The sequence below is a fragment of the Clarias gariepinus genome, chromosome 21 (assembly GCF_024256425.1).
Source record: "Clarias gariepinus isolate MV-2021 ecotype Netherlands chromosome 21, CGAR_prim_01v2, whole genome shotgun sequence".
NCBI classification, from domain to species: Eukaryota; Metazoa; Chordata; class Actinopteri; order Siluriformes; family Clariidae; genus Clarias; species Clarias gariepinus.
Genome location: NC_071120.1, coordinates 23217672 through 23242238, shown reverse-complemented (window position 1 = coordinate 23242238; position 24567 = coordinate 23217672). Strand labels below are relative to the sequence as shown.

The window sequence follows — 24567 nt, the reverse complement described above, 5'->3', positions numbered from 1 at the left end:
TTTGGGTTTATAATCAGGCACATATATATCAACACAATTATTTTTATGATTATATTAATCATAGTGTGGACATATAACTGAAGTGAAAGTGAAAAGAGAAGCTGTGCACACTCTGAGGTGATGGAGGAAGCAGCCAGCAGGAGCCGCTCGCGCCAATCATTGCAGTGCGCGAGCTCCCAGTCTCCAGGCAGAGGAAGTGAGGCAAGCGTTGCCTCTAAACTTTCTTTGTTTTTATCCTCCTTATCGCCATGAAGCGTATTTGATTTTAACAAGGTAGGACCTGGTCGGATATTCGAAGTTAATATAAAACACCCCGGACTCGTTTTACGCTTTAAAACATCTCGTGTCAGTCAGTCAGAGCGTAGCGTTTTGGTGAAGGATGTTTTCGCGAGCGTTAGCTTAGCATAGCTCAACCTGACTGGGGGGTCGCGAGGTGGGCTTACAGGAAACGGATTTATTCTTCAGGCGTACAGTTAGGTGGGTTTTGGTTTTTTTTTTTGTTTCAAATGGGTGAAATAGTCTGTTTTTCTGGGATGTCAGGATGAAATATGACCTTGTGTATTAGTTATTTTATTATAGGACATTGGTTAACTTTATGAATGGATGATTGCAGCTCCAGTCTGCTTCCTCTGTGCAAAACTGGAAAACTTTGGCAACATCTCATCTAAGAGCCATGGCTAAACCCAAAAGACTTGGTAAGTTCAGTTAATGACCATAAATCATAACATTATGACAAACCACCTAATATTGAGTAAGTCCCACCAAAACACTGATGCACTGTATGTCCTAACATCTTTCTATCACAACCAGAAATAACCATTTCATCAATTTTATCCACACTATATTGCCATCACTCCTCGTGCATCAGTAAGACCTGTCGCCAGTTCATAAACAGCTTTTCTTCCTTGAATAACTTTTGGTATGTCCTGACCACTGCAGACCAGGAACATCCTACACGAGCTGCAGTTTTGGAATTGTTCTGACCCAAATGCCTAGTCATCACAATTTGTCCCTTCTCTCGCTCATTAATCTTTTATGCAGCTTTATACTGTGTACACAGTCTCAGGGGCCTGGAGCTTATCCCAGGACACTGATGTCCACCCTGGACAGGGTTCCAATCCATTGTAGGGCACACACACCCTCTCTCTCACATGCTTATTTACACACTACGAGCAATTTGGGAACGGCAGTTAGCCTTATCTACATCTCTTTGGACTGTGGGAGGAAACCGGAGTACCAGGACGAAACCCACCAAGCATGGGGAGAACACACAAACTCCAGCACACAGAGGCGGGAACCTAATCTGGCCGGAAATCGAACCCAGACCCTGGGAGGTGCAAGGCGACAATGCTAACCACTTAGCCACCGTGCTGTCTATCACAGTAGCTACATTTTTTATATTTACATTAGGGTGGCTCAGTGTGTTACTGCTGTGACTTTCTGATTGCAAGGTCATTGGTTCCAGCCCCAGCTATGCCAGGTTGCTGCTGTTGGACCCTTAAGCAAGGCCCTTAACCCTCTATGTGTGGGGAAAGCGGGCAGGTATTTAGTCAAGCGCATTGGTATGCTTTACATTTCGTGTCAAAGGCGTATAAGACTCACTTTGTCTGACTTAAGAACAAATTAGACTTACAAACATGCTCCCAGAACAGAAATTGTTTGTAAGTCGGGGAGTACCTGTAGTCTGATCCATTAGAAGAGCTAATGTGGCTCTAATGGAAAAAGTTAATGCTGGTTTCTGAAGAAAGGTGTCAGAACATGCAATGCATCACTGTTTTGGTGATAAAAAGGGGGAACCTAGTCAATATTGAGAAGGTGGTCATAATATTATGGCTGATTCAACTGATGTCACGGTCATTAACTATACTTTTTGGTTATGCTGCATTATGTTTAAAGTATTGCAATGTTGTTTAGATACTGAGGCAGTTACAGCTAAAGGGATAAAAAAAACGGTGCCAAAAATAACTGCCTAAATTGGTGATATCACTGATGATAACTTATAAAATTAATACACCTAATATTAGCATAGATCTCTAGGAATGTAATAAATGGCTAAATGATAATGGCTGAATAAATGTCTTTTACCATTTATAATTTTCCAGGTGTGGACAAACCTGGTGAAGCATCAAAGCAAGGGAAAAAAACTAAACTTAAGCACAAGGGCGGAGGCTCAGATTCAGAGTCAAAACAGAAAGTCAAAGAAGCAGGCCTTCATTTGCTTTCTGCACAGACTGCAACAAAAACCACATCCTCTGACACTAAAGTATCAGCCCCAGCAACGTATGTATCTCAGGAGACTCAGATTTCAGGTCCTGATGTTGCACAGAGTCATACTGTTAAGTCTCCTCAGAACTCATCCAGGACGTCAACTTCTTGGAGATCGGACACGGACAAAACGAGATCAAAAGGCTCTGAGGAGTTAAATAAAGGGTCTACGCTTGTGCAGTCACGTTTGGCGTGGAAGACAATGGCCAGTCCTGGTCCTGCTGTAGATGCGCTCAAGGTTGGATACACAATATGCATGACTTTTTTTTCCTACCATAAAAGGCAAAACTTTTTATTAACTAAAGTGATGTTTACATGTAAAGATCCTAAGTGCAAAAAAAGGAGATTCAGTGAAGGAGTCAGAGTTAAAGATTGAGCCGTCTACTCAGTTAAAGCTTCCACAGAGACCGAAAGGCTCAGCAAAAACGCAAGCAGGTTAGTATTACTCTCCTTCTTTTACAGATTTCTAGTTCAATCTGTGCTACCCGGAGCTTTGCATGTCTTTTTGTTTTTTCTTTGTGTATGTGCAGTGACGAAGAAGAAAAAGAAAAAGAGAAAGATGGGCTTGTATAGCTTTGTTCCGAAGAAGAAAACAAAAGTGTCACCTCAGCTGAACCTCACTTTACCTACCTCAAACAGCAAAGTGATTGCTTTTTGATCATCTTATTATTTAGATTATACACCGTGCATACTGTAAAAAGTGAATAGGAAGCCATTTGTGGTTAATTTCTTTTGTCCACGGTGGTGTAAAAATCATAGGATCATTTAATATAATAATATATAATTAACCTGAACATTCAATATTTTAAATAATTCGGTTTGTATTGTAGAAAACGGTGTCGCATGGAGTCAAAGGCTTACAGCTGCCCTTAGAGGAGGCTTTTAAACCCAGAACAAACGTCGATAGTTACGAGAAGCTGAATGGAAGAGTTGCTGAAGGAGGTGCGACTGATGTGCAGAGCAAAAGCGAAACTGTACGCTCTCCTCAAAACGTTGAAGAAGAATATACCGAGCTGCCTCTACACACGCTGGCACAGGAGAGCGTCCTGACGGCTATACACACAGGTACTCGGTACAGTCAAAGTCTGCCGAATTAACTTATATGACGGGGGTTCTCACCCTAATCCTCGAGGACCACTGTCTTGCACAGTTGGGTGTTTTGTCAGCTTACACTTGATTTAACTAAACACAGGGAACCCCGTGTAATTTGTAATAATCGCGGAGCTTGTCTGTGACCTTAATTCCGTGTTAATCAGCCTGTTTATAATTTGTAAGGTAAAATTATCCCCCGCAAATGACCTACCATATTTCGCTGAAAACACAGAGGTCCTGTGATATGTCCTATTTGCATGAGATTAGTATTACCTAAGGACCTTGTATGATTTAGAAATTACCCACCCCTAAACACAAACACACATTTGCATTTAGTGTGGCGCATTCACATGGGATAAGCGAAGCCTGCAATTTTTTTATTTATTTTCTTATTCATCCTAATCCTGTGCGAATTGGCCTTGTCTATAATTTGTGAAGTAAAAATTCCTCTGCAAATTACCTACCATATTTCGCCGAACGCTGAGGTCCTGTGATAATATTATTAGTTCTGTGCGATCGGCATGTCCTGTGTCGGCCAGAATTTGATGGAGCCGTATATCAATTTTTCAAGGTTTTTGTTTTCTGAGCGCCTTTTTTAAAGAATGAAGGCTGCGTTGGAGTGCTTTGAAAGTATTTTGGGTGCTGGGTCATATTGCTATATACCCATACAACAATACAATGTGCATAAGCTGAAAACCATCAGAAGAGCGAAAGCAAAATAAATGATTAATTTAATTCAATTCAATTTAGTTTGTATAGCGCTTTTAACAATTGACATTGTTGCAAAACAGCTTTACACATTCAAAAGAATTATAATTATTAGAAAGCGATGGATGATGTGTATATAGCAGGATGTAATAAAAATCTGCTGATTATCTTATACAGCTATCCAAATAATAGCCAATACAAAATAGTACACAATTAAGCGAGGAGGTTCATATCATAATTCAAGGTTAATATGTTACAGATAAACCAAGCGTACAGCTGTGTATTTGTATTACCTATTACAATTAGTATTACATTTCATACAAATAAAGCCCTATTTTCAATTTCTAAATCACTCGAGGTCTCCAAATAATACTAATCCTGTGCGAATAGGGCTATAGAGTGAGAAATTGTGGACTAAAAACTAAAAATTTTTATAATTTATGCAAACTTCTTCAGATTTAGAGAACGCTTCAATATTGTTTTAATATGGTTGAATCTTAAACTAGGTTCAAGGTGTTATCTCTCTGTATAAGGGTCTATACTACGTAGGGAGCGAGCGCAGTGATTAAAAAAAGCTTTCTTTAACCTCAAGATTTATTTTGGGCGCCAATAAACAGATACCTTTTCCTGTAACCCTTCAGCAAAACCCACTCAGATGTTTATCAGCTGTTGCACCTGTCGCTTACAGAAGAACTGAGAAGTGGCTGCTGTTTTGCAGGTTTGCCCGAGGATAAGGAAAATATTGAGTCGGATGAGACGCTGGAGCCGCCGCTGTGCAGCTGCCGCATGGAAACGCCCAGGAACCAGGATGTAGTGACGCTGGCGGAGGGAAAGTGCATGGCTGTAGAGGGTGTTGATGGGAAGGTATCATTCATATTTGTCTTACAACTCTTGACTTTTTCTGCATCTGTCACATTCCCCTCTCACTTTCTTTACCTGGTTTAGAATTCTCGTGTTTACTTTCATTTTCATTTTGGCTTCTTGTCTCTTATGGATTTTGACACATCCTTTTTAAACGCGCATGTAGCTGAGTTTATGTCGAAGACCGATCCAGAAGCAGGAAATGATGCGCCCGTCTCTGCGGATCCCGCTGATGGTGCTGTGTGAAGATCACCGGGCCGGTATGGTTAAACACCAGAGCTGCCCAGGCTGTGGCGTCTTCTGCAGAGCCGTGAGTACAGTCTGAGAGATTATCATCAGTGGGAATGGTTTACAGGTAGTCCCTGACTTTTGAGTTACGAATTTCCGCACATACAGTCACCGAAGCACGGAGCAGAAGAGAAGGAGAGCTAACAGGTGGTTAGGTACAACTAGGGCAAGGGTATGCAAGTTCTGTCCAAGAGAGCCACAATTGTGCAGGGTTCAGCTCCAACCCTAATCAAACACACCTGAACACGCTAATCTAAGTCTTTAGGATTACCAAGGCTACAGGCAGGTAAATTTTTATTTTTTCAGGGTTGGAGCTGAAATCTGCAGGACTGTGGCTCTCTAGGACAGACTATGCCAGACCTGTCAGATGGTCAACACAAAACTCTAAAATATAGCGTTTAGCTATTAATAAATTGTTACTACTTTGTTAACTACTTTGTTTAAAATTGACCTTTAAACAGATCAAAAAAGTCTTTCAGAAGGCCCAGGTCGTGATTTGCTTCATGTTTTACCCTTCTCTTTAAATTGAGCTGCAATCCAGTTAAAAGTAGAAAGGGGTGATTCAGGGCTCCTAGCTATTTGTCCCTCTGGCAATCCACCTTCAAATGGGAGTTTTTAGTTTAAGGCATGTTTTAAGAGGGCTATATTAGAAGGAAACAGATAGTAGTCGGAATAATTGGATTAAAACTTTAGGTGTGACTATTATATTGTAATACTGTCTAGTCTTTTTAGGTACTTCTTACCTGTCTGTTTAGGTCCTAAAATCAGAGGCATTATCCTTTAATTTTCTCTCCCCTTAAAAGCAGCAGCCTTGACAGAGGTAAAAATAAACTATGAAACTAAGGATAAATCTCAGGACAGCAATTTAAGTGAAAGTACTTAGCAAATTAAAGGGTAATTCAGAAAAGCTAAAATATATATATATATTTTTTATCCAAAGATACAGAGGAACCCTTTTGCCTAAGAGTATTGCTCAAATATAGGCTTTAGAATTGGCTGTACACTCACTAGTCACTTCATATAGTACTGGTTTGGATCCTCCTTTTCCCTAATTCTCAATGGGATAGATTTAGCAAGGTGATGGAAACATTTCTTAGTGATGTTGGTCCATAAAATACATAAACCTGAACTGTTACTTTCAGGTTATTTGAGTAACTGTTGCTTTTATATCAGTTTGATCCAGTCTGGCTGTTCTCCTCTGATCTCTTTTTAGACTATTCTCTGTAAACCGTAGAGACGGTTGTGTGTGAAAATCCCAGTCAATCAGCTGTTTCAAAAAATACTCAGAGAGACCAGCCAGTCTGGTACCAACAACCACGTTTGAAGTCAGAGTCATTTTGCCTAAATGCACTCCATTGCTGCCTTGTGATAGCTTGATTAAATACTTGCATTTCTCATTTTGATTTAAACTGAAGTACCTAATAAATTGGCTGACAAGTGTAAAATGGATTACAGCCCTAATATAATACACATATTTAGGGACTACCCATAAGAATATGTTGTTGTAATGTACACTGGAAGCTTATCATCTGTTCTGACGATAACTACAACCACTGAAACAATAATATAAAAAGTTTGTAGTTTGTGAAAATCTTTGGGTCCCTCTTTATTTAAGTGTATAGTGATGTAGTCTCGTTGAATTTAAACAACTTGCAACAGTGAAGAGAGTGAGTCCTCTGGGTCTTATATAGCATATTATCCAGCACCATTCCATCCGATATGACTAGTCATCATCATTGATCTGAATATGTTTGTACTTTTACTGCCTGTGCATTTGTCAGTAATATGGGGATTAAAATAGCGAGACCTGACTCGGCACTTATGTATTGCAGAACAAATATTTTTGAAGCTGATCTACTTTTAGATTTGTAACACAATGTAAAAGATAAAACTTAACTTAAGTGCAGTGTGTGCATGTGCATAGTACATTATGTCTTTGCCAGTAAACAAAAAAATAATCAATAGAGTGATTACACAAAAGTTAAAGAAGACGATTAAAAGTTTGTCTCTTTATCAGGGAACGTTTATGGAATGCCAGCCGGACGGGCACATCTCTCATCGGTTCCACCGGAGCTGTGCGTCGACGATCCACGGTCAACTCTTCTGTCCTCACTGCGGCGAGGAGGCTAGCCAGGCTAAAGATGTCACCATTCCTAAAATCACTCCTATGACTTCTGCGCCGGCCATCACTGCTGCTGCTTTACCTGGAGACAAAGGAGACTCCACTTCGGCAGAGTAAGCTCATTGATGCAGAATCTGTATTTAGACTTTTGATTGTATTTAGATTATGAGGTAATGTGTCAGGATGTTGTCTTTTATTATTGAAGTATTGATTTAATTATATATTTTTAGAAAGCCAGGAGCAGACTCCACCCCTGCTAATGCACCTGTGGAACCTGACGTGGAGATGCTGGAGACTGTTCTGGAAGCACTGGAGGATGGAAAGTAAGTTTTTGTAAATATTAGAGCTTATTATGATTTTATTATCCTGGGTTACTATTAGGCAAAACATATTGGTGTACTGGTGCTGATTTAATTTTTTCATGTTATACATATAATGCAAAAACGTTTGGCAAAGAAGCTCCTTCTTCTGAAGAAGAAATGTTGCTAAAATGAAAGCAAAATTAAAGATTTTTCTCCCCAATAAATCTGTAGTGTTTGTAACCATGTCAAATTCATGTTGCGATATCTTAATAATTTAGCATTTTAGTATAATACACTTTTTTCAGATTTATATCTTTTCATGTGAAATCTGAATTGACCAGGTTTCATTTGAATGACAGTTAAGACCATTGAAAGATTTGAATTTAAAAAATTTTCCGAACATACCGGACATAAAAGGGCATGAAATTGTATTTAGCAAATGTGTTTATTTTTATCTGCTAAAAATAAAATTGAATTAAGAGATAAAAAGCATAAGTATTATAAAAAATAGTGTTAAATAATCTTGGTGGTCAGATCTTTAAATCTCAACTTAAAACTCATCTATTCACCACATCTAAATAATTTGTTCTCCTTTCTTCCTCTCCTCTCATAAAGTTGCTAGACCTCATGATGTCATTATCAATGGTTCCTTGTTGTCAACACTTGCTTGTCTGATTGTCCCCTCTGTTTTTTTTTTATGTATCTTGCTTGTTAATTGTCATTGTTTGTATTCTTTTGTAAAAGTGACCTTGGGTTTTTGAAAGGCGCTATAAAAATTAAACATTATTATTATTATTATAATTAAATGATCCTATCTGAAAATTCACTTTATCACCTAGATGAGGCACTTTATAGCACCGTTACCATGTTTTGCCCGTTGCGAAAGTGGGAAACGTATCTAAATATATAATCTAAATTTGTAGGCGCTACTTTTCTTTTCATGTTCCGTTTATTGAAATAGTCATTTGTATTACATGATCTGTTTGACCTTTAAGTAACCTCACCTTCACGTAACAGCTGAGTTAAATTATTTGATGAACTACTTACATGCACTTTTTCTGCTTTTTTTCCAAGATATATAAGAACGAAGCTTCCCCCAAAGCAGCTTTTCTCCGCATCTGAGAGAGGAGACCTTCAGCAAGTCATGCACATGCTGGGTAAGGGGCTGTGTGTATAACCACATACATATAGCATAGATTCAGACATGAAATATAGTTACACCTTTACATAGCAATCCTATTGATCATGATAAGCAGTGATATAACCATAAATCATCTTTGTGGCGATCAGTGGAAGGAACGGATCCTAACTTGCAGATGGAGAGCGAGAGGAGACGCACCCCGCTTCACGCAGCTGCTGCTGAGGGCCACAAAGAGATCTGCCACATCCTGGTTCAGGTATAGCAAAGCTACTAATATCATTCTGCGTTTTAAATGCAGTCTTTTAAGTTGGCTTTAAGTGCACTTCTAAAAGCTGTGTGTGATCCTTAAGGCAGGAGCAAACCTGGACACATGTGATGATCAGCAGCGCACTCCTCTGATGGACGCCTGTGAGAACAACCATATGGAGACAGTGGAGTACCTACTAAAAGCCGGGGCCTCCACATCAAACAAGGTGAGGGAAGGAAAATGATTAGATGCTTTTGTGTGGATTAATAATAATGCATTTAAAACTAAAATAATGTAGTAAAATAAATAAATAAATGCAGTTGAACCTCGGATTGCGAAAAACCCGGTTTGTAAGTGTTCTGCAAACAAAAAATTTTTAATACATTTTTACTTGAATAATGAGCAAGTCTTGATATACGAGTATCAATGATTATCACGTATCATGTAGCACGCATGCACTTGTGTGACCATGTGTGTGCACGCGTGACCATGTGTGTGCACGCATGCACTTGTGTGACCACACATGTGACCATGTGTGTGCACGTAAAGCATCTTTTTTATGTTTGTTTGTAAATTGTGTGTGTGTGTGTGTGTGTGTGTGTGTGAAAGATAGAGAGTGGGAGAGAGATTGAGAAAGTCGTACTATTTACTATAACGTGTGTACTGTACACACACACACACACACACACACACACACACACACACATATATACTAATGGAAACACTGCTCTATCGCAATTCTTTTCAAAGGTAAAGTGCAAGTTAATTTGATTTATTTATACCTTACAGCAGTGATTCCGTTGGTGTGTGCGCGCTTGATGATCATTAGAGAGATTCCTTGTTAAGTTTCTAGATAAAGCAGTGTTTCCGTTAGTGTGTGTACACAGCGAGGGCACGAACAAACACACACATACACAGCGCATGCTTGAACAAACACTAAGAGATACTTATCTGTCAGGATTTATTTTTACTTTACAATAATGGAGATTTCAAAACTATCTGTTTTAAAACAGAGGCATGCTGTTTGAGGATGCAATGAGGATAAGGGGCAGGGCTGTATATATATTTTTTTTAATTTTTTTTTTTTTACACATTATGAAAAAGAAACCTGAGTGAAATAAACAGATCCTAGTTTCACAGGTTGACAAAATAATTATGATTTATTCTTTAAACTATCAGCAAAATTGTTAGGTGCTGTTTCCACTGTATGTTTGTCTTCTCCCAGGACGTGAGAGGCTCTACATGTCTCCATATGGTAACCCGAGGAGGCCACGTTGGGATTCTGCAGCATCTCCTGTCCACTGCCTCTGTAGATGTTAACTGTAAGGTACGCATTGATCTGTACACTAAAGACATTTTATCGAACATTTTATATATTAGTTACTCTTAGTATTTAGATCTACAGTATGAGCCCTTGAGAGAGGGACTGAAATTAGCTTTTTGATGTGACACTTTAGCCAACAGTGTGTAACAGATTGTGTGTTATTATATGTAAATCGATCGCTGTCAGGATGATGGAGACTGGACCCCCATCACCTGGGCAACTGAAAACCTGCACACAGAGCAGGCGAAGCTGTTGATCGCTCGCGGAGCCGATATCCATATAAGAGACAAGGTGGGTGGTGCATCTGAGGAACAGTGTTGAGCTTAAAAGATGCAGTTTTGTTAATTATTAAAGGCTCTTATTCCTGAATTATTATGTAAATTATAATATTTACTATTTTAAACTTATTTATTTATCTATATCTATATCTAAAATAATTGCCGAGTTATAAGATGAATAATACTTTCTCTGTTTGTTTGTGCACGCATCACATACTGTAAAAACTACTGAACAAGTTTTAATAGGGTTTTTACAGGTGTATTTGGCTGAGCTTGAGGTAACATTAACTTTGTTTCATCGCAATCGGCCCGCAGGAAGAGAAGATATGCTACTTTGAAATTAAAATGGAAAACTACCTTATATCATAAAAAACCCAACCTTAAAAAAATCGTTAGTTCTTCTTGCAATTCGTTCATACATTTAGACTGGCTAGTTTTGTTTGTTGATTTTATATTTTTATGGTTCTGAAATTAGGTCCACTCTTTTGAGATCTCAAATTTTATAAAAAAATTTTATAAACTCTTACAGACTAAAAAACAACATTAAAAGATCTTATGTTTTTTTGTGTGATATAATTATTTTTAGGAGGAGAATATCTGTCTACACTGGGCAGCGTTTGCCGGCTGCACCGACATCGCCCAGCTGCTGCTGGAGAACAGATCGGACCTGCATACTGTGAACATACACGGGGATACGCCCCTGCACATCGCTGTCAGGCAGAACCAGATGGATTGTGTGATGTAAGTCGTCCTAATCAGATGGAGACATACAGTCTAGGCCTGCATGTGTGTCAGTTGTTTCTTTTCAACATGAATGCAGACCTGTAGATATTGCCATGATTTGCAAGTCGTCACAAACTGCTCCCGTACACAGGCTGTTCCTGTCCCGAGGAGCGGACGTGAACCTGAAGAACAAGGACGGAGAAACTCCTTTGGACTGCTGTATCGTCAACTCCAAGGTGTGGAACATTCTTAACACCAGCAAGAAACTCACCGACGCCCGCAGAGGCAGGGACAGGCATGGAGAGCAACTTCTCTGCAGGTAGCTAGAGCATCTTCATTAATCGGTCCGGTTTTAAATTCTACAGGTTTGCATCTGCTGAAATTCTGTTCTTTTAATGAGCAGAAATGATAAAAGGATAAAAGATAAAGAACAGTGTTACACACATTGTAAATTGTTGTTTTATTAATTTTTTTCTTAAACAAGTACTGGCATAAGAGTATGATTTTAGAAGAAAAAGTAAGAAAGGAAGCAAAAGAAGGGGATCATGAACGACAGGAAGGAAAGAAAGAAGCAGTATGGGACAAGGTAGAAAAAAAATGACAAGGGAAAGGGGTAAAATAGAAAGAAAAATATGTAAAGGCTGGAAAATGGGAATAAAGCAGAAACTGAGAGAGGAATTTAGAGGAGGGGTGATTTAAGAACTACAAATGAAAGTACTGGTAGTCCCCGAATTACGAAGATTCGATTTACGGAAGTAGCTCATGTCTATTATACAAAAATAGTTTAATATGGTAACAACGTCATCGATATTAATAATAATAATAATAATATTAATAATATAAGGTCATGATATTTTGGCCCATTTGTGATGCAATGCATGTTCAAGTCAAACCCGGACTTGTGATAAAATTTCTGTTGAATGAAGGCATAAAAAAACTTACTGACATTAAGAGAAGACCTCAAGCACAGTACAGTGATGAGACTCTTAGCAAAACATCTGAATGGTGCAAAAGTTTTAAAGACGACCAAACGTCCATTGACGATCACGGCAGTCGTTCTCCTAAACATTTAGCGAGTGGAACGCTTGAAATCGCTTGAAACAACTGGATAACTTGCTACTAACTTGTGGAAGAGACGCATTTGTCTGTGAGAACTGTACGCACAATCATTCACCAACACCACTTGCACATTACAGGAACTCAGATGGGAGCTATTGCCACATCCCCCAGTACAGTCCTGACCTCGCTTCAAGCCATTTCCACATGGGCCCTTATAGGAGTTCCTGGGAGGCCAACATTTCAGACATGAAGCAGGCAGGCTGATCATTTCTCTGGCAGACTGAGAAAACTTTCTACCTTGATGGCATCAAAGCACTTAGTGATACACTGGGTTAAGTGTATTAGTGTAGTGTAAGATTATATAGAGAAATAAAGAAAAATTTTATTTTCATAACTGTATTCTGCATGAAAAAAAAAATCCTGGTTTGACATGAATGCGCCTCAGATTTCGCATTTAAAGAGTTGGTGCTTCTTGAAATGCCATAGTGATGAGATTTTTTTTTTTTGTTTATTATGGTATTGCACAGAGATTTATCCCGGGGTTATGAAAACGTCCCCATTTCCTGTGTGAACGGAGTGGACAAGGAGCCCTGTCCGAACTTCAAATACGTCCCCGAGAACTGTTTCACCTCTCAGGTGAACATCGACGAAAACATCACACACCTGCAGGTGAGAGAATCAGATGCACAGGTATACATTAATGTAGCGTAACCTGTACTGTACTCGTTACCTATTTCTATTCTCTTGGGGTTGTAGCACTGCACGTGTAAAGACGACTGCTCGTCCAGCAGCTGCATCTGCGGCCAGCTGAGTATCCGCTGCTGGTACGACAGGGTAAGATGATTCCTTTTTTCCTGTTTTGTCATTGCGTGATTATTCGAGATGATAACGATATGACAGAATCAGTCAGTCTTCCGTCGCTCTATTCCTCTGCACGATGACAGAAATTGTGAGGTTAAAGTTGTTATTTTACCTGTTGTTGTTGTCGTCGTCTGTGCCGTGTAACAGGAGGGACGTCTGCTGCAGGAGTTCTGTAGGGAAGACCCGCCCTTCCTGTTCGAATGCAATCATGCCTGCGCTTGCTGGAGAACGTGCCGGAACAGAGTGGTGCAAAACCGACTGCGGTAATAATTATAATAGTTATAATAATAATAATACGTCTGTTATTCCACTGTTTGTTATGTAGCATGTCTGTGTGAATGTCCTGTGTGTATATATTTGAACCGTTTTTCATTATATGCTCATTACTGGCAATAATTCTTTCTGTTGTGTCATCAGGGTCCGACTGCAAGTCTTTCGCACCACTAATACGGGCTGGGGCGTGAGAGCTCTGCAGGATATTCCTGATGGAGCCTTCATTTGCGAGTAAGGCTTTTAAAGTGCTCACATTCATTAAAAAGCAATTTAAAAAAAAGTCTATAATCATAGAAATCACTTCTTCTGTAGCATGTGTGTTATTTAAAAAAAAAAGAAAGAAAAAAAATCACAAACCTGTTTACTTAAAACTTGAGGGTGTAAAAGAAATTTAATGGGAGGGTTATTGAATTTCAGTAATGTTAATAAAAAGAAGAAAGAAAGAAATATATAGTGGGTGGCACAGTTGCACGGTGGTGCAGAATGAAGCATTGTTGCACATCTCACAGTTCTTGTTTGTTTCTGAGCTCGGGTTACTGTTTGTGTGATGTTTCACATGTCGGTGTGTTGGTTTCCTCCCACCTCACAAAAATAACCCGGAAGGTCGATCGGCTACGCTGAATTCCCGCTTGTTGTGAATGTGTGTGTGCATACGCATGGTGCCCTGAGATCCCATTTGAGGTGTATATCCAGCCTTAGTTTCAGATCCACCACAGACCCGATCAGGAAAAACAGTCATTGAAAATATGTAACAAAAACAAACTAATAATATAAACCTAGAAATAAAAGTTTTAGGATGAAAGAAACTCTTAACAGAACTGTTCTGAGTTTTTTTCTTTTGTCAGTCTGGTTAATGCACTTGCTTAAAAGTTAAAAAGGTTATTAATGCATGATGACAATAATTTGTACCCTTAGGGATTCTTTACTTGTCCTTGTGGGAACCTGGTGTCGAACACTAAAACACTGTTTCTCTGTCAAAAAGATTTTATACAACTCTTTCAAGAAGCTAAGAACCTTTAAACAGCCAATACGCCATCCTCTTTGTTGTTGTTCTACCACTAGGTGGTGGCGATATTTTATTTATTTTTTTCTTTGGGGCTGCCTGTATGTGGATCTGATAATATCATTAGCACAGTGTCTCATAAACAAGTGTTTGAATGTTTGTAGGATTGATAAAATCATTATAGTAACCAACAGATGACCTGATTTTAGATTTCGGAATCAATTATAAAATCATAAATGTTGTCAAATGTCTGGAAATAGTTTAAAGATGTTATAGATTTTACTTGAATGTTGTTCAGGAACACAAGGCTTAACTTAACTGAATGTCTACAGTCAAGTAGTTAAATCTAGGATGGGTATGGACTTTTGTTCGGATACTATATTGCCAAAAGTATTCGCTCGTTTGCCTTTACATGCATATGAACTTGAGTAACATCCAGTTCTTAGTCCGTAGGGTTATTATAATGCTGGCCCCACCCTCTATGCAGCGATGACAGCTACAACTCTCCTGAGAAGGCTTTCCACGAGGTTTAGGAGTGTGTTCATGGGAATTTTTTGACCGTTTTTCCAGAAGCACATTTGTAAGGTCAGACACTGATGTTGGGCGAGAAGGTCTCCGCTCTAATTCGTCCCAGAGGTGTTCTATCAGGTTCAAAATTCAAATTTTAAATTCAAATTCAAATTTTATTTGTCACATACACAGTCATACACAGTACGATATGCAGTGAAATGCTTAGGTTGAGGTCAGGATTTTTGCTTTTGTGCGCTGGTGTGCAGTCATGTTGGAACTGCTGTGTGGTTGTTCTTTAGGCGTTGGGCTCAGCCTGTTAGTTCCAGTAAAAGCAACTCTTAATGCTTCAGCAAACCAAGACGTTTTGGACTTAACTTTGTTGGAACAGTTTGAGGACGGCTCCTTCCCTTTCCAACATGACCACGCACCAGTGCACAAAGCAAGGTCCATAAAGACATGGATGAGCGAGTTTGGTGTGGAAGAAATTGACTGGTCTGCTCAGAGTCATGACCTCAACACCTCTGAGATGAATTCGAGCGGAAACTGTGAGCCAGACCTTCTCATCCAACATCAGTGTCTGACCTCACAAATGGGCTTCTGGAGGAGCGGTTAAAAATTTCCGTAAACACACTTCCCAATCTTGTGGAAAGCCTTCACAAAAGAGTTGAAGTTGTTATAGCTGCAAAGCTTCGGCCAACATCATATTAAATCCTATGGATTAAGAATTGGATGATACTCAAGTTCATATGCATGTGAAAGCATGCGAGTGAATGCCTTTAGCAATGTACATAAGTGTTTGGTTTTTTTTTACCACCAGATAAACTGATTACATTTTGGCTTTGATTCAAACGTAATTACACCGAACAGCTATAACATTAACATTGGTTATCAATTATATAACAGAAAACTGGGGACAGGATCATGTTCACCCGAGGCACGTTTGCGGAGCAAAGGCATGTCTGTTTAGTCCAAAGCCACAGAAAAGCCAATGCAACACAAATTGCCTAATAAAAAAAAAAGTCAACGCTGACCAGAACACCCGGTGAAAGAGTGCGCTCCCATCTTTAAGAGAGTTTTGAGTAAACAGGTTTTTAAGATGTGAAACGTATCCTATTTGTCAGTGTTCATCACACATGCGCTACACAATACATGGCTGTTAATGGAGATTCAATTTAAAATTCTGGACTATTTCTTTAAAGTCGTTCCCCTTTCCAGAAAGGAGCTTTTAATTGAATATGAGATGGAGCGCAGAAAGGGAACCATAATAGGTTTTTATTAATTATTCATTCATGATTAATTTCCTGCTGTTTGGACCAAATCCTTTTTTTCCCTTGCGGCGACACTGTGTGTGTGTGTGTGTGTGTGTGTGTGTAGGTTCGCCGGCGAGATCATTTCAGATGGGGAAGCGAATGTCAGAGACAACGACTCGTACATGTTCAACCTGGACAATAAGGTCAGAGTTGTACTATTGACATCAAACCGTGTCCAAAAGCAGACACAGGAGCTTTGAGCCGCATCTGTCCAGCAGGGTGCACTGTAGATTCTCTCTTGATTGTGTTGTTTCCTCCCTTTCGGATGGAATAAATGATTTTGTGCGTGTTTGTGTTTTAAAAACATATATATGTATATTTATTTATCCTCACAGGTTGGCGAGGTCTACTGCATCGATGCCCAGTTCTACGGTAACGTCAGTAGGTTTATCAACCACCTGTGTGAGCCCAATCTGTTCCCGGTGCGAGTCTTCACCAAACACCAAGACCTGCGTTTCCCACGTATCGCTTTTTTCTCTTGCAAACCCATACGTGCTGGAGATGAGCTAGGGTACAACTTTATTTACATCTTTTATAATGCATTTACATCATTGCATTTGTCTGTTCACACACACATTCTGATGTTCTCGTTCCTCTTCACCCAAGGTTTGATTACGGAGATCAGTACTGGGAGATTAAGAGGAAGTACTTCAGCTGTCGGTGCGGTTCTGCTAATTGCAGGTACTCGGGGGTCAGTTTGGGAAGCGGCCACGCGGACAGCTTGGCCCAAACGCCCACTGTCCGAAGCTCCTTTCAGGTAGCCGGCACTCGGCACATTCACTCAGCCAACACTGGACACGCAGCAAGCCAACCCTGACCTGCCTCTCTGAGGACACTGCAGAGATGAACTCGTAATGGGACACTTCCTGATTGTTTTTTTTTTCTTATTTAAACCTATTAAGAGGACTTTTAAAAAATGAAGCGAAAGGCTCGTTTTAAGCCAGATTTAATGACTTCAGTGATTTGTTTTTATTTTATTATCATTTTATTTTATTATCATGATGGAAGGATTTTGAAATATGTACGAACATGCAATATAGATTTTATCGTGTTTTTAAACAGCTTGAACAGATGTTCAGCTGATTGCCTCAATTTTTAAATGGGTTTAAGACTCCTAAACAACAGATTTTTTTTAAATGATTGATCTGTTCATTCATCCCAATTTTATTACCTAACGATGTTTGCAATTATGATAATCAGGCAGATTAAAGCCCTTTTGTAGATATTTTCTATTACATGCTTGATGTGCTGTCTTTATTCATTTTTATCATTTTGTTCAACCGGAGCTGAAATTCCATCTCCCTGAAACAGAGCTCATCCTTGAATCTTCATTAGACTTTGTCTTTAACGTTGTAGTGTTTATTTAGTTTCCGATTCAGCTGGGATAGCGATGAGAGAACCACCGATTGATGAAATGAAGCAGCTGTATATGAATAACCACGCTTTGTTTTCAGATTATTCTCCTGGATGCGTTTTTAAGCGTCCGGTGTATTAACAGCTGGTTGACTGCCAGACACTCGATAGGTGAGATCATTCGGAAACCTGACCAGGATTCGAGCCAAACCGGGCAGGTAAGGTCTTCAAGACGGATTGCAGAAACTAAAAAGGATTCATTAGTGAAAACTTCGATACTTCGGTATTGCAGACTGATGTTGTAATACACGGAAATCGTATCTGTGAGAAAGCTTGCATTGCCAAAACTAAATCCTAAGCTTATCGAAAAACATAAGGTTTGCAAAAAAAGAAATTGTGCAACTGACTTAATATTCCCATGAGCCAAACAGCCAGACCTGATGTTCAGACACTTTCAGTCAGCGCTTGGCCCAGTGCAATGACTCCAGCTGCATTACATCCTGTGCACAAAAAAACAACGGACAAAACAAAACCAGACCTACTGCACACCCTTTCTGAAAGCCCTTCCAGATTTTATTCATGAGTACTCAGTGTTGTCTTCCACACGTTGCTTACATTACCTCATAAAAGTTTATCATAGATGTTATTTTTCCAAACTCAAACTTCTAATTCATGGCACCGAAAAAGAATTGATCAGTACGTTTTCAGCTTTTTGATCGAAACTAAATAAAGTTTAGGATTATCACACACATTTCAAAGTATTAATTTAAACTAAACATATTGTTTCCACAGCTGTGTACTGAAGGTGTGTGTGCGCAAACCAGACGAGTATTTATCAAGACATTTGGGACATAAGCAAGCCTTTTATTACCTCAGTTATCTTAATTCAGGTAGCAGGTTTTCCTCCCTGCATTGGTTGCATTGATCCTTTTGGGGCGCGGAAATGGGATGACTAAGCACCGTGATCAAATGGATATTTAGACGCTTGTGGAAATAAACCATTGTTGTCACAAGGAATGTGCTGTCATAGGAAAATAATCAATGACGTGTTATTATGGAACCTGACGTGACGCATGTTTACCGGCAATCTCTGAGATTAATTATTTTTTCAATAACTGTTATACCCTTTACAGAAATGTGTCCATGATGGCTTTTTATTTATTAAATACTAACATGTACATTTCATTTGTTAAAAAAATTAACAACCGTCTCCTTATATACATGTAAATTTCACTATATCAAAATATTACACAATTATTAATCCATGTGTGTGGAGCATCAGCTATACAAGTCTCTGTTTATGTTAATATAGGATGGGTGTTTAAAATGAAACCGGGACTACTAATCCCGTGCTACACTAATGCACTTATCCCAGTGTTTCACTAGTGTTTGGATACCATCAAGGTAGAATGCTTCCTCAGTACGCTGCAACGTTGATCAGACTGCCTGTTTTACGTCTGATATGCTGGTCTCCCAAAAACTCCTTTAACGGCCCAAACATGTGAAAAGGGAGTGTGGTCAGGATTGTACGGGTGATGTGGCAGTAACTCCCAGCTGAATTCCTGTAATGTGCAAGTGGTTTTGGTGAAGAATTACAACTGTACGTCCAATAGCCATAACATCAGGCACTCATACATTTATTTATCTGATATTAAAGTGAAAAAACCTTGGAAACAATCTGCTTGTTTAAATGAAAGGTAATGAGTCATACAGGTAATTATTGTAAGCAACATGTATGATATTGCACATAATATCATACATGTAAAATATGCAGTGTGAATATAAAGTTGGGAATCTGATACTAGTGATTGCTTTTATTTAAAAAAAATATAGTTATTAAAAATCAGTTTTACTTGAGAAATTGTACTGTATGATTGTCTGCAGCATAAAAATTTAGTGTTTCTGCTCTTTGCCCCTAAATCTTTTGGTAAATTTGAAAGATTCATTGATAGTCAGTACCCACCTTTTCTGGATACACTATGTATAAGGAGTTAATACTTTATGGATGGGTGCCAGTCCATTACACTATTCATGCACTCACTTATACTTAATAGCAGTTTAAAACAGCCAGTTCTACTACTGGAAATTGTAAGGAGGTGTGTTGGCCGTTGAACCAGAAGGAAACCCACATGGACACGGAGAGACCCAAGGAAGATCTGTGAGACATGACCATTACGCATCGACCCAACACGTCGCCCATGAAGTAATCTTTAACGTAGAATTTTTACATAGCAGTGCAAAAAAAAAAATCAAATATTGCCCTCCAGTTTCAAAAAGGATTCGTAAAGGTGTTACTTCCATCCATCTAGAAACCTCTGCAGTCTAACTCATAATGAGGGGCTTTCACCATCCTAAGTTTATACTGATATAAGTTTGTAGGGATAGTACTCCCCAGGGACGAATATGACATCATGATACCTAGATGCTGATACGATTTGTATTGCGATTCTATAAATATCACAATTTTATAAATTTCCTGATTTCTTTCCCTCAGATTTCATTAGAATTCTAAACAAACGTGATCAAACACATTTAAATAAAAAAATTTTTTTTTTAAAGTGATGCGGCAATAGATGCATTGCCACACCAAAATATCACAATACATCACTGAATTTATTTTCCCCCATTTCTATTACACAGTACAGTATAAAGAGTTTGTTGCTGCATAATTTATTGTATAACTGAGGTGGCAACAGTGGCTTAGTGGTCATCACTGTCCCCTTGCACCTCCAGGGTCCGAGTTCGATTCCCAACCGAATCGGTGGTCGGTGTGCATGGAGATTGCATATTCTCCCTGTGCTTGGTGGGTTTCCTCCGGGTACTCTGGTTTCCTTCCACAGTACAACAACATGCAGATTAGGCTAATTGGCGTTCCCAAATTTCTCCAAATTTGTGCGTTGTAAATACAATGATAATCACTGTTGGCCTCAACGGTGCTTAGTTGGACTACAGATGTTCCTAGATGGATGAATGGAAGCTATAACTGGTGTTGTGTTTTATGAAATAAAGAATATTCTCACCAACAGTGTTATTCTCATGACAACAATATATAGAATAAAGTCTTTCAGATAAATGAGCGTGTGTGTGATAGTTGTCAGATTATGTCTGGAGCGCTGGATGGATGAATGAAGTTCTGATTTACACCCCATCCAACACACACACACACACCCTGTCCTGAGAAAACATATAGCTAATAAAGCCCAGTTCCTCTCTTCATCCCTCCCTCTATCAATCACTTGTTTTCTCCTGCTCTCTCCAGTCCCAAATGACTTCTCACTCCCTGTATAAGTGCACTAAACACGGGGATGAGGTAATGACTTCCGCTGTCTATCTAGGGCTCTAGAATTGTCCAGTGGGAACTCTGTTCCGACTTCCGTGTTTTCCCCTCCCGTTGCCATGGCGACTGTAACGCAGGCGGGGCCACTGACGCGCTCGCGGAACAGCAGCGGCTGCATCAACCAGCTCCAGATTCTTTTTTTTTTACCTCCTTTATTCTTCTTCCCTCCAGCCAGAGATCAAAGAGTCGCTCTCGTGTACTTTTGATACATTGCTATTTTTATTATTCTAATTTTTTTTTCTTGCTCCACACAAATCAGTTTATTTATTTATTTATTTATTTATTGTGTGTGTGTGTGCGGCGCGCATGCAGCATCACTGGAGCATCTCTGATGGAAGTCGGAACCTGGAGAACCTGAAGAACCTTCTCCACCCAAATCCAACCGGGATCTTATTTAATAGAAATAAATAAATAAAAACAAGGAAAGAAAGACATCAGCGACTGGGATCGGCTGCAGTACAACAGAGTAACACAATTGAAGAGGTGTGTGTGTGTGTGTGTGTGTGTGTGTGAGAGAGAGAGAGAGAGACCAGGTTTTAAGCGTAAAGGGAAATGAATGCCGGATTGTGCAACATGAGAAGATAAACTTCAGACGCATCTGGTTATTTTTTTAATGGATTCCAGAGAAGATATGTCGGATTAAAAGCCCACACCAGGCCACCTTTTTCTTGTCTTTTTTTCCCCCCCTTCTTGTGTCCCTTTTCTGTCCTGTCTCCCGAGTGATGCTTGCTGAATGGGCTGCTCTGTCGGATGCTGTAGCAGTGCCTCACTCATCCTGATGCAACCTGGTGCCTGGGACTACACCGCGCGTTGTGATGCTCCTTCTGCATGCCCAGTCTGATACCGAGTCTCGTTCCTGCGCGTTACTAGAATGGCCCGTTTCGAAGACGACCTGCCGGTCCGGTATGGAGGCGGCTCTCCGTCGGGTGCGGGCCGAGGGCCGAGCCGGCAGCAGGGCCCCCCGGGCGCCCACAGGATCTATAAGCAGACCATGGCTCAGCGAGCCCGCACCATGGCCATCTACAACCCCATCCCTGTCAAACAGAACTGCCTCACCGTCAACCGCTCTCTCTTCATCTTCAGCGAGGATAACGTGATTCGGAAGTACGCCAAGAGAGTCACGGAGTGGCCATATCCTTTACGCACGTCCTTTCACGCATGGTACAAATAACAAAAACCTGTATCTTTATGTTTTCACTTAATACATTTAGTGGTTAGCACTGTCGCCTTGCACCACACACACACACACACACACACACAAGGTTCGATTCCCATGCATGTTCTCACCATGCTTGCTGGCTTTCTTCCCAAAGACATGCACATGCACATTAGGCTGATTGATGCTCCTGGTGTGTGAATGAGTGTGAGATGGATTGGCACCCGGTACAGGGTGTACCCAGGGTGTACCCCGCCTCGTGCCCTGGGATAGGCTTTCTGTAAAATCTTTCCAAATTGCCTGTGGTCTGTAAAGGGTGTACCCCACCTCAGGCTTTAAGTCTCCTGGGAAAGGCTCCAGGTCCCACCCACCGCGACCGTGTATACAGGACATAGACGATGAATGAGTGATTGAGGTTTTAACATTATTATTTTTTTTTTATTACAAGAACATAGTTGCAAGTATAAATTATTAAATAAACCCTACAGGTACACCAAACTCGAAGTTTGAAAGGTTTAGAGAACTTCCCAGTGGGCAAAGGTAGGACTGCAGGACATCTTCAGGAGCTATTGGAAACACCTCACCTAACAACATACAAGTTTTAAGCATCTTAAAGTTGACTTAAAGACCTCTTGAGTTTAAAAGACCTTCTACAGATACACACACACACACACACACACACATACACACAAAGGCTAGTCTGTGTGCCCACTGTGCTGTAAGGATTTTTCTCCGGAGTGTTTTTTGATCAGAAAGGAGTGAGTGGGTAAGGCGTTTAGGTTACTGATCAGCAGGTTGTGAGTTCAAATCCCAGCACATCTAAGCTGTCCTCCTTTTAAGTCACTTTGAGTAAAAACGAAAAACAGTTCCAATTCCTTGAGGAAACTGCTTTCTAAGATTATTATGCGTGCTTAAAACTAGTAAGGATTACAAAGAAATAAATAAATAAATTGTCATTGCCTTTCATTATTGCCCGAACCTCACTCCGTACTCTACTGGGAAATGATTTAAAAGCAGTGATGTTCGCAATGAGGAAGTGATAAAGGACAAACAGAACATCTAATTGTTTCTTGGTGCAACATGAATTATTGTATGATGACATTACGGTATTGATCTCTCCTCAGTTCTGTAGTTCACATAAAGATGATTTAAACCAACACAAGTAGTGATAGATGTCAGAGCATTTAAGGTGGTGAGGGTTACTTCAATGGTGGCCACACCCTAAGTGACTCAAAATCTCTAAGAAATAGGTTGAGAGGAGAGAAGTTACAATGGAAATACAATAGAAATAAAACAAGGATGATTTTCAATCTGTGAGTAAAAAAACAAAACAAATGAAACTGAATTAAGTTGGTGAAAAAATAAAGAAAGGGTCAGGAGTTGAGTCGCTGGCAGAAGCAGTTTGTCTATCTGATCAAGCACCGATGCAGATCCAGAACCCTGTAGCCCTGCACTACACAGCTAAGTGCAAGCAAGGTTTTTGTGGTTTCCCTCCCAGTCCTGTCCTTCGTATAGTCCCTTCCCTCGTATGTCTTGGTATTCCTTCTTCAGCCGATGCGCTATTGATCCTTTCGGATGCTGCGAGCCTCTCGGTCGCTCCTAGCAACCAGAGCAGCTCTCGCATTAGGCTGCCCAAATTACCCGCTCACATTTCCCCATGGGAACAGCAGCAATGAGTGCCTAAAATGCAGCTATTAATCGCACCAAGACATCGCTACTACTCTCCGCCCTGCCACCAGGGCCGTGTTTCACCTAGGAAGACACAGCCGCTTTGTCAATCTACAGTATTTTATAGACTTTAAAGTGACCAGATGACCGAACGCGAATCCATAGTGCGGGTTCTGTGGTTCTGACGCGCACGATTTATGAGAATGCAGCAGAAGAACTTCAGACTGAAACGATTTCGGTGAAGATTCATAGTAACTGTCTTCTCTTATGTAATCTTTTGTCCTCGTTTGCCGCTCGTTTCCAATCTGGAGCTTTCCAAGGTGTCGAAACCGCCTCTCGTTTCACGTGGCCAGAAATGCGAGGAAGTTGAGGACGAACTGCCAATATAAACCGAACCTGGCAGCGTTTGTTTGAACGTGGGCGGCACACGAGCAGTTCACATGGCTACATCTCTGTTGCGCTCATGCTTAGAAATGTAGGCTAGTCCCAAGCTTTTGCTTGGTGAGGATTATTATATAATAGGAAGACTTGTGATGGGTCTTGTTGAAATACGTATAGGGAAAATATTTGTCATGCTTTTTATGTTAAAAGTTAAAATGATTGCATGGGGTTATGCTTCTCACATTTTAGCTCGTGTTAAAAGTTAAAAGGGCATGATTTGCATTTTTACTTTTTTTTTTTTTTAC

The 24567-nt window shown here is 40.0% G+C and overlaps 2 protein-coding genes across 5 annotated transcripts in view; both read left to right on the top strand.

Annotated features, from left to right (window-relative positions):
* Nucleotides 1-169: 169 nt before the first annotated feature.
* Nucleotides 170-17602, top strand: ehmt1a (euchromatic histone-lysine N-methyltransferase 1a). 2 transcript variants are annotated; one of them, XM_053481022.1, is made up of 24 exons: nucleotides 170-273; nucleotides 614-695; nucleotides 2103-2503; nucleotides 2589-2700; nucleotides 2796-2908; nucleotides 3096-3330; nucleotides 4784-4929; nucleotides 5093-5236; nucleotides 7232-7449; nucleotides 7567-7659; nucleotides 8713-8795; nucleotides 8929-9035; nucleotides 9130-9252; nucleotides 10252-10353; nucleotides 10537-10641; nucleotides 11215-11369; nucleotides 11503-11670; nucleotides 12938-13079; nucleotides 13167-13244; nucleotides 13419-13534; nucleotides 13689-13775; nucleotides 16432-16510; nucleotides 16703-16878; nucleotides 16974-17602. In XM_053481022.1, exons 2-24 carry the CDS (start codon nucleotides 674-676, stop codon nucleotides 17182-17184), a joined length of 3216 nt encoding a protein of 1071 aa, XP_053336997.1. In that variant the 5' UTR covers nucleotides 170-273; nucleotides 614-673; the 3' UTR covers nucleotides 17185-17602. The 2 variants fall into 2 exon arrangements, with proteins under 2 accessions (XP_053336997.1, XP_053336998.1); XM_053481023.1 differs by having other exon boundaries at nucleotides 176-477.
* A 3632-nt stretch (nucleotides 17603-21234) lies between these two features.
* The window catches only part of cacna1ba (calcium channel, voltage-dependent, N type, alpha 1B subunit, a), a 156151-nt gene continuing 152818 nt past the window's right edge, over nucleotides 21235-24567 (top strand). For all 3 annotated transcript variants that reach the window (XM_053481035.1, XM_053481036.1, XM_053481034.1), the window contains exon 1: nucleotides 21235-22188. In XM_053481035.1, the coding sequence (XP_053337010.1) occupies nucleotides 21929-22188 (260 nt within the window). In that variant the 5' untranslated portion in view covers nucleotides 21235-21928. The remainder of the gene's footprint in view (nucleotides 22189-24567) is intronic.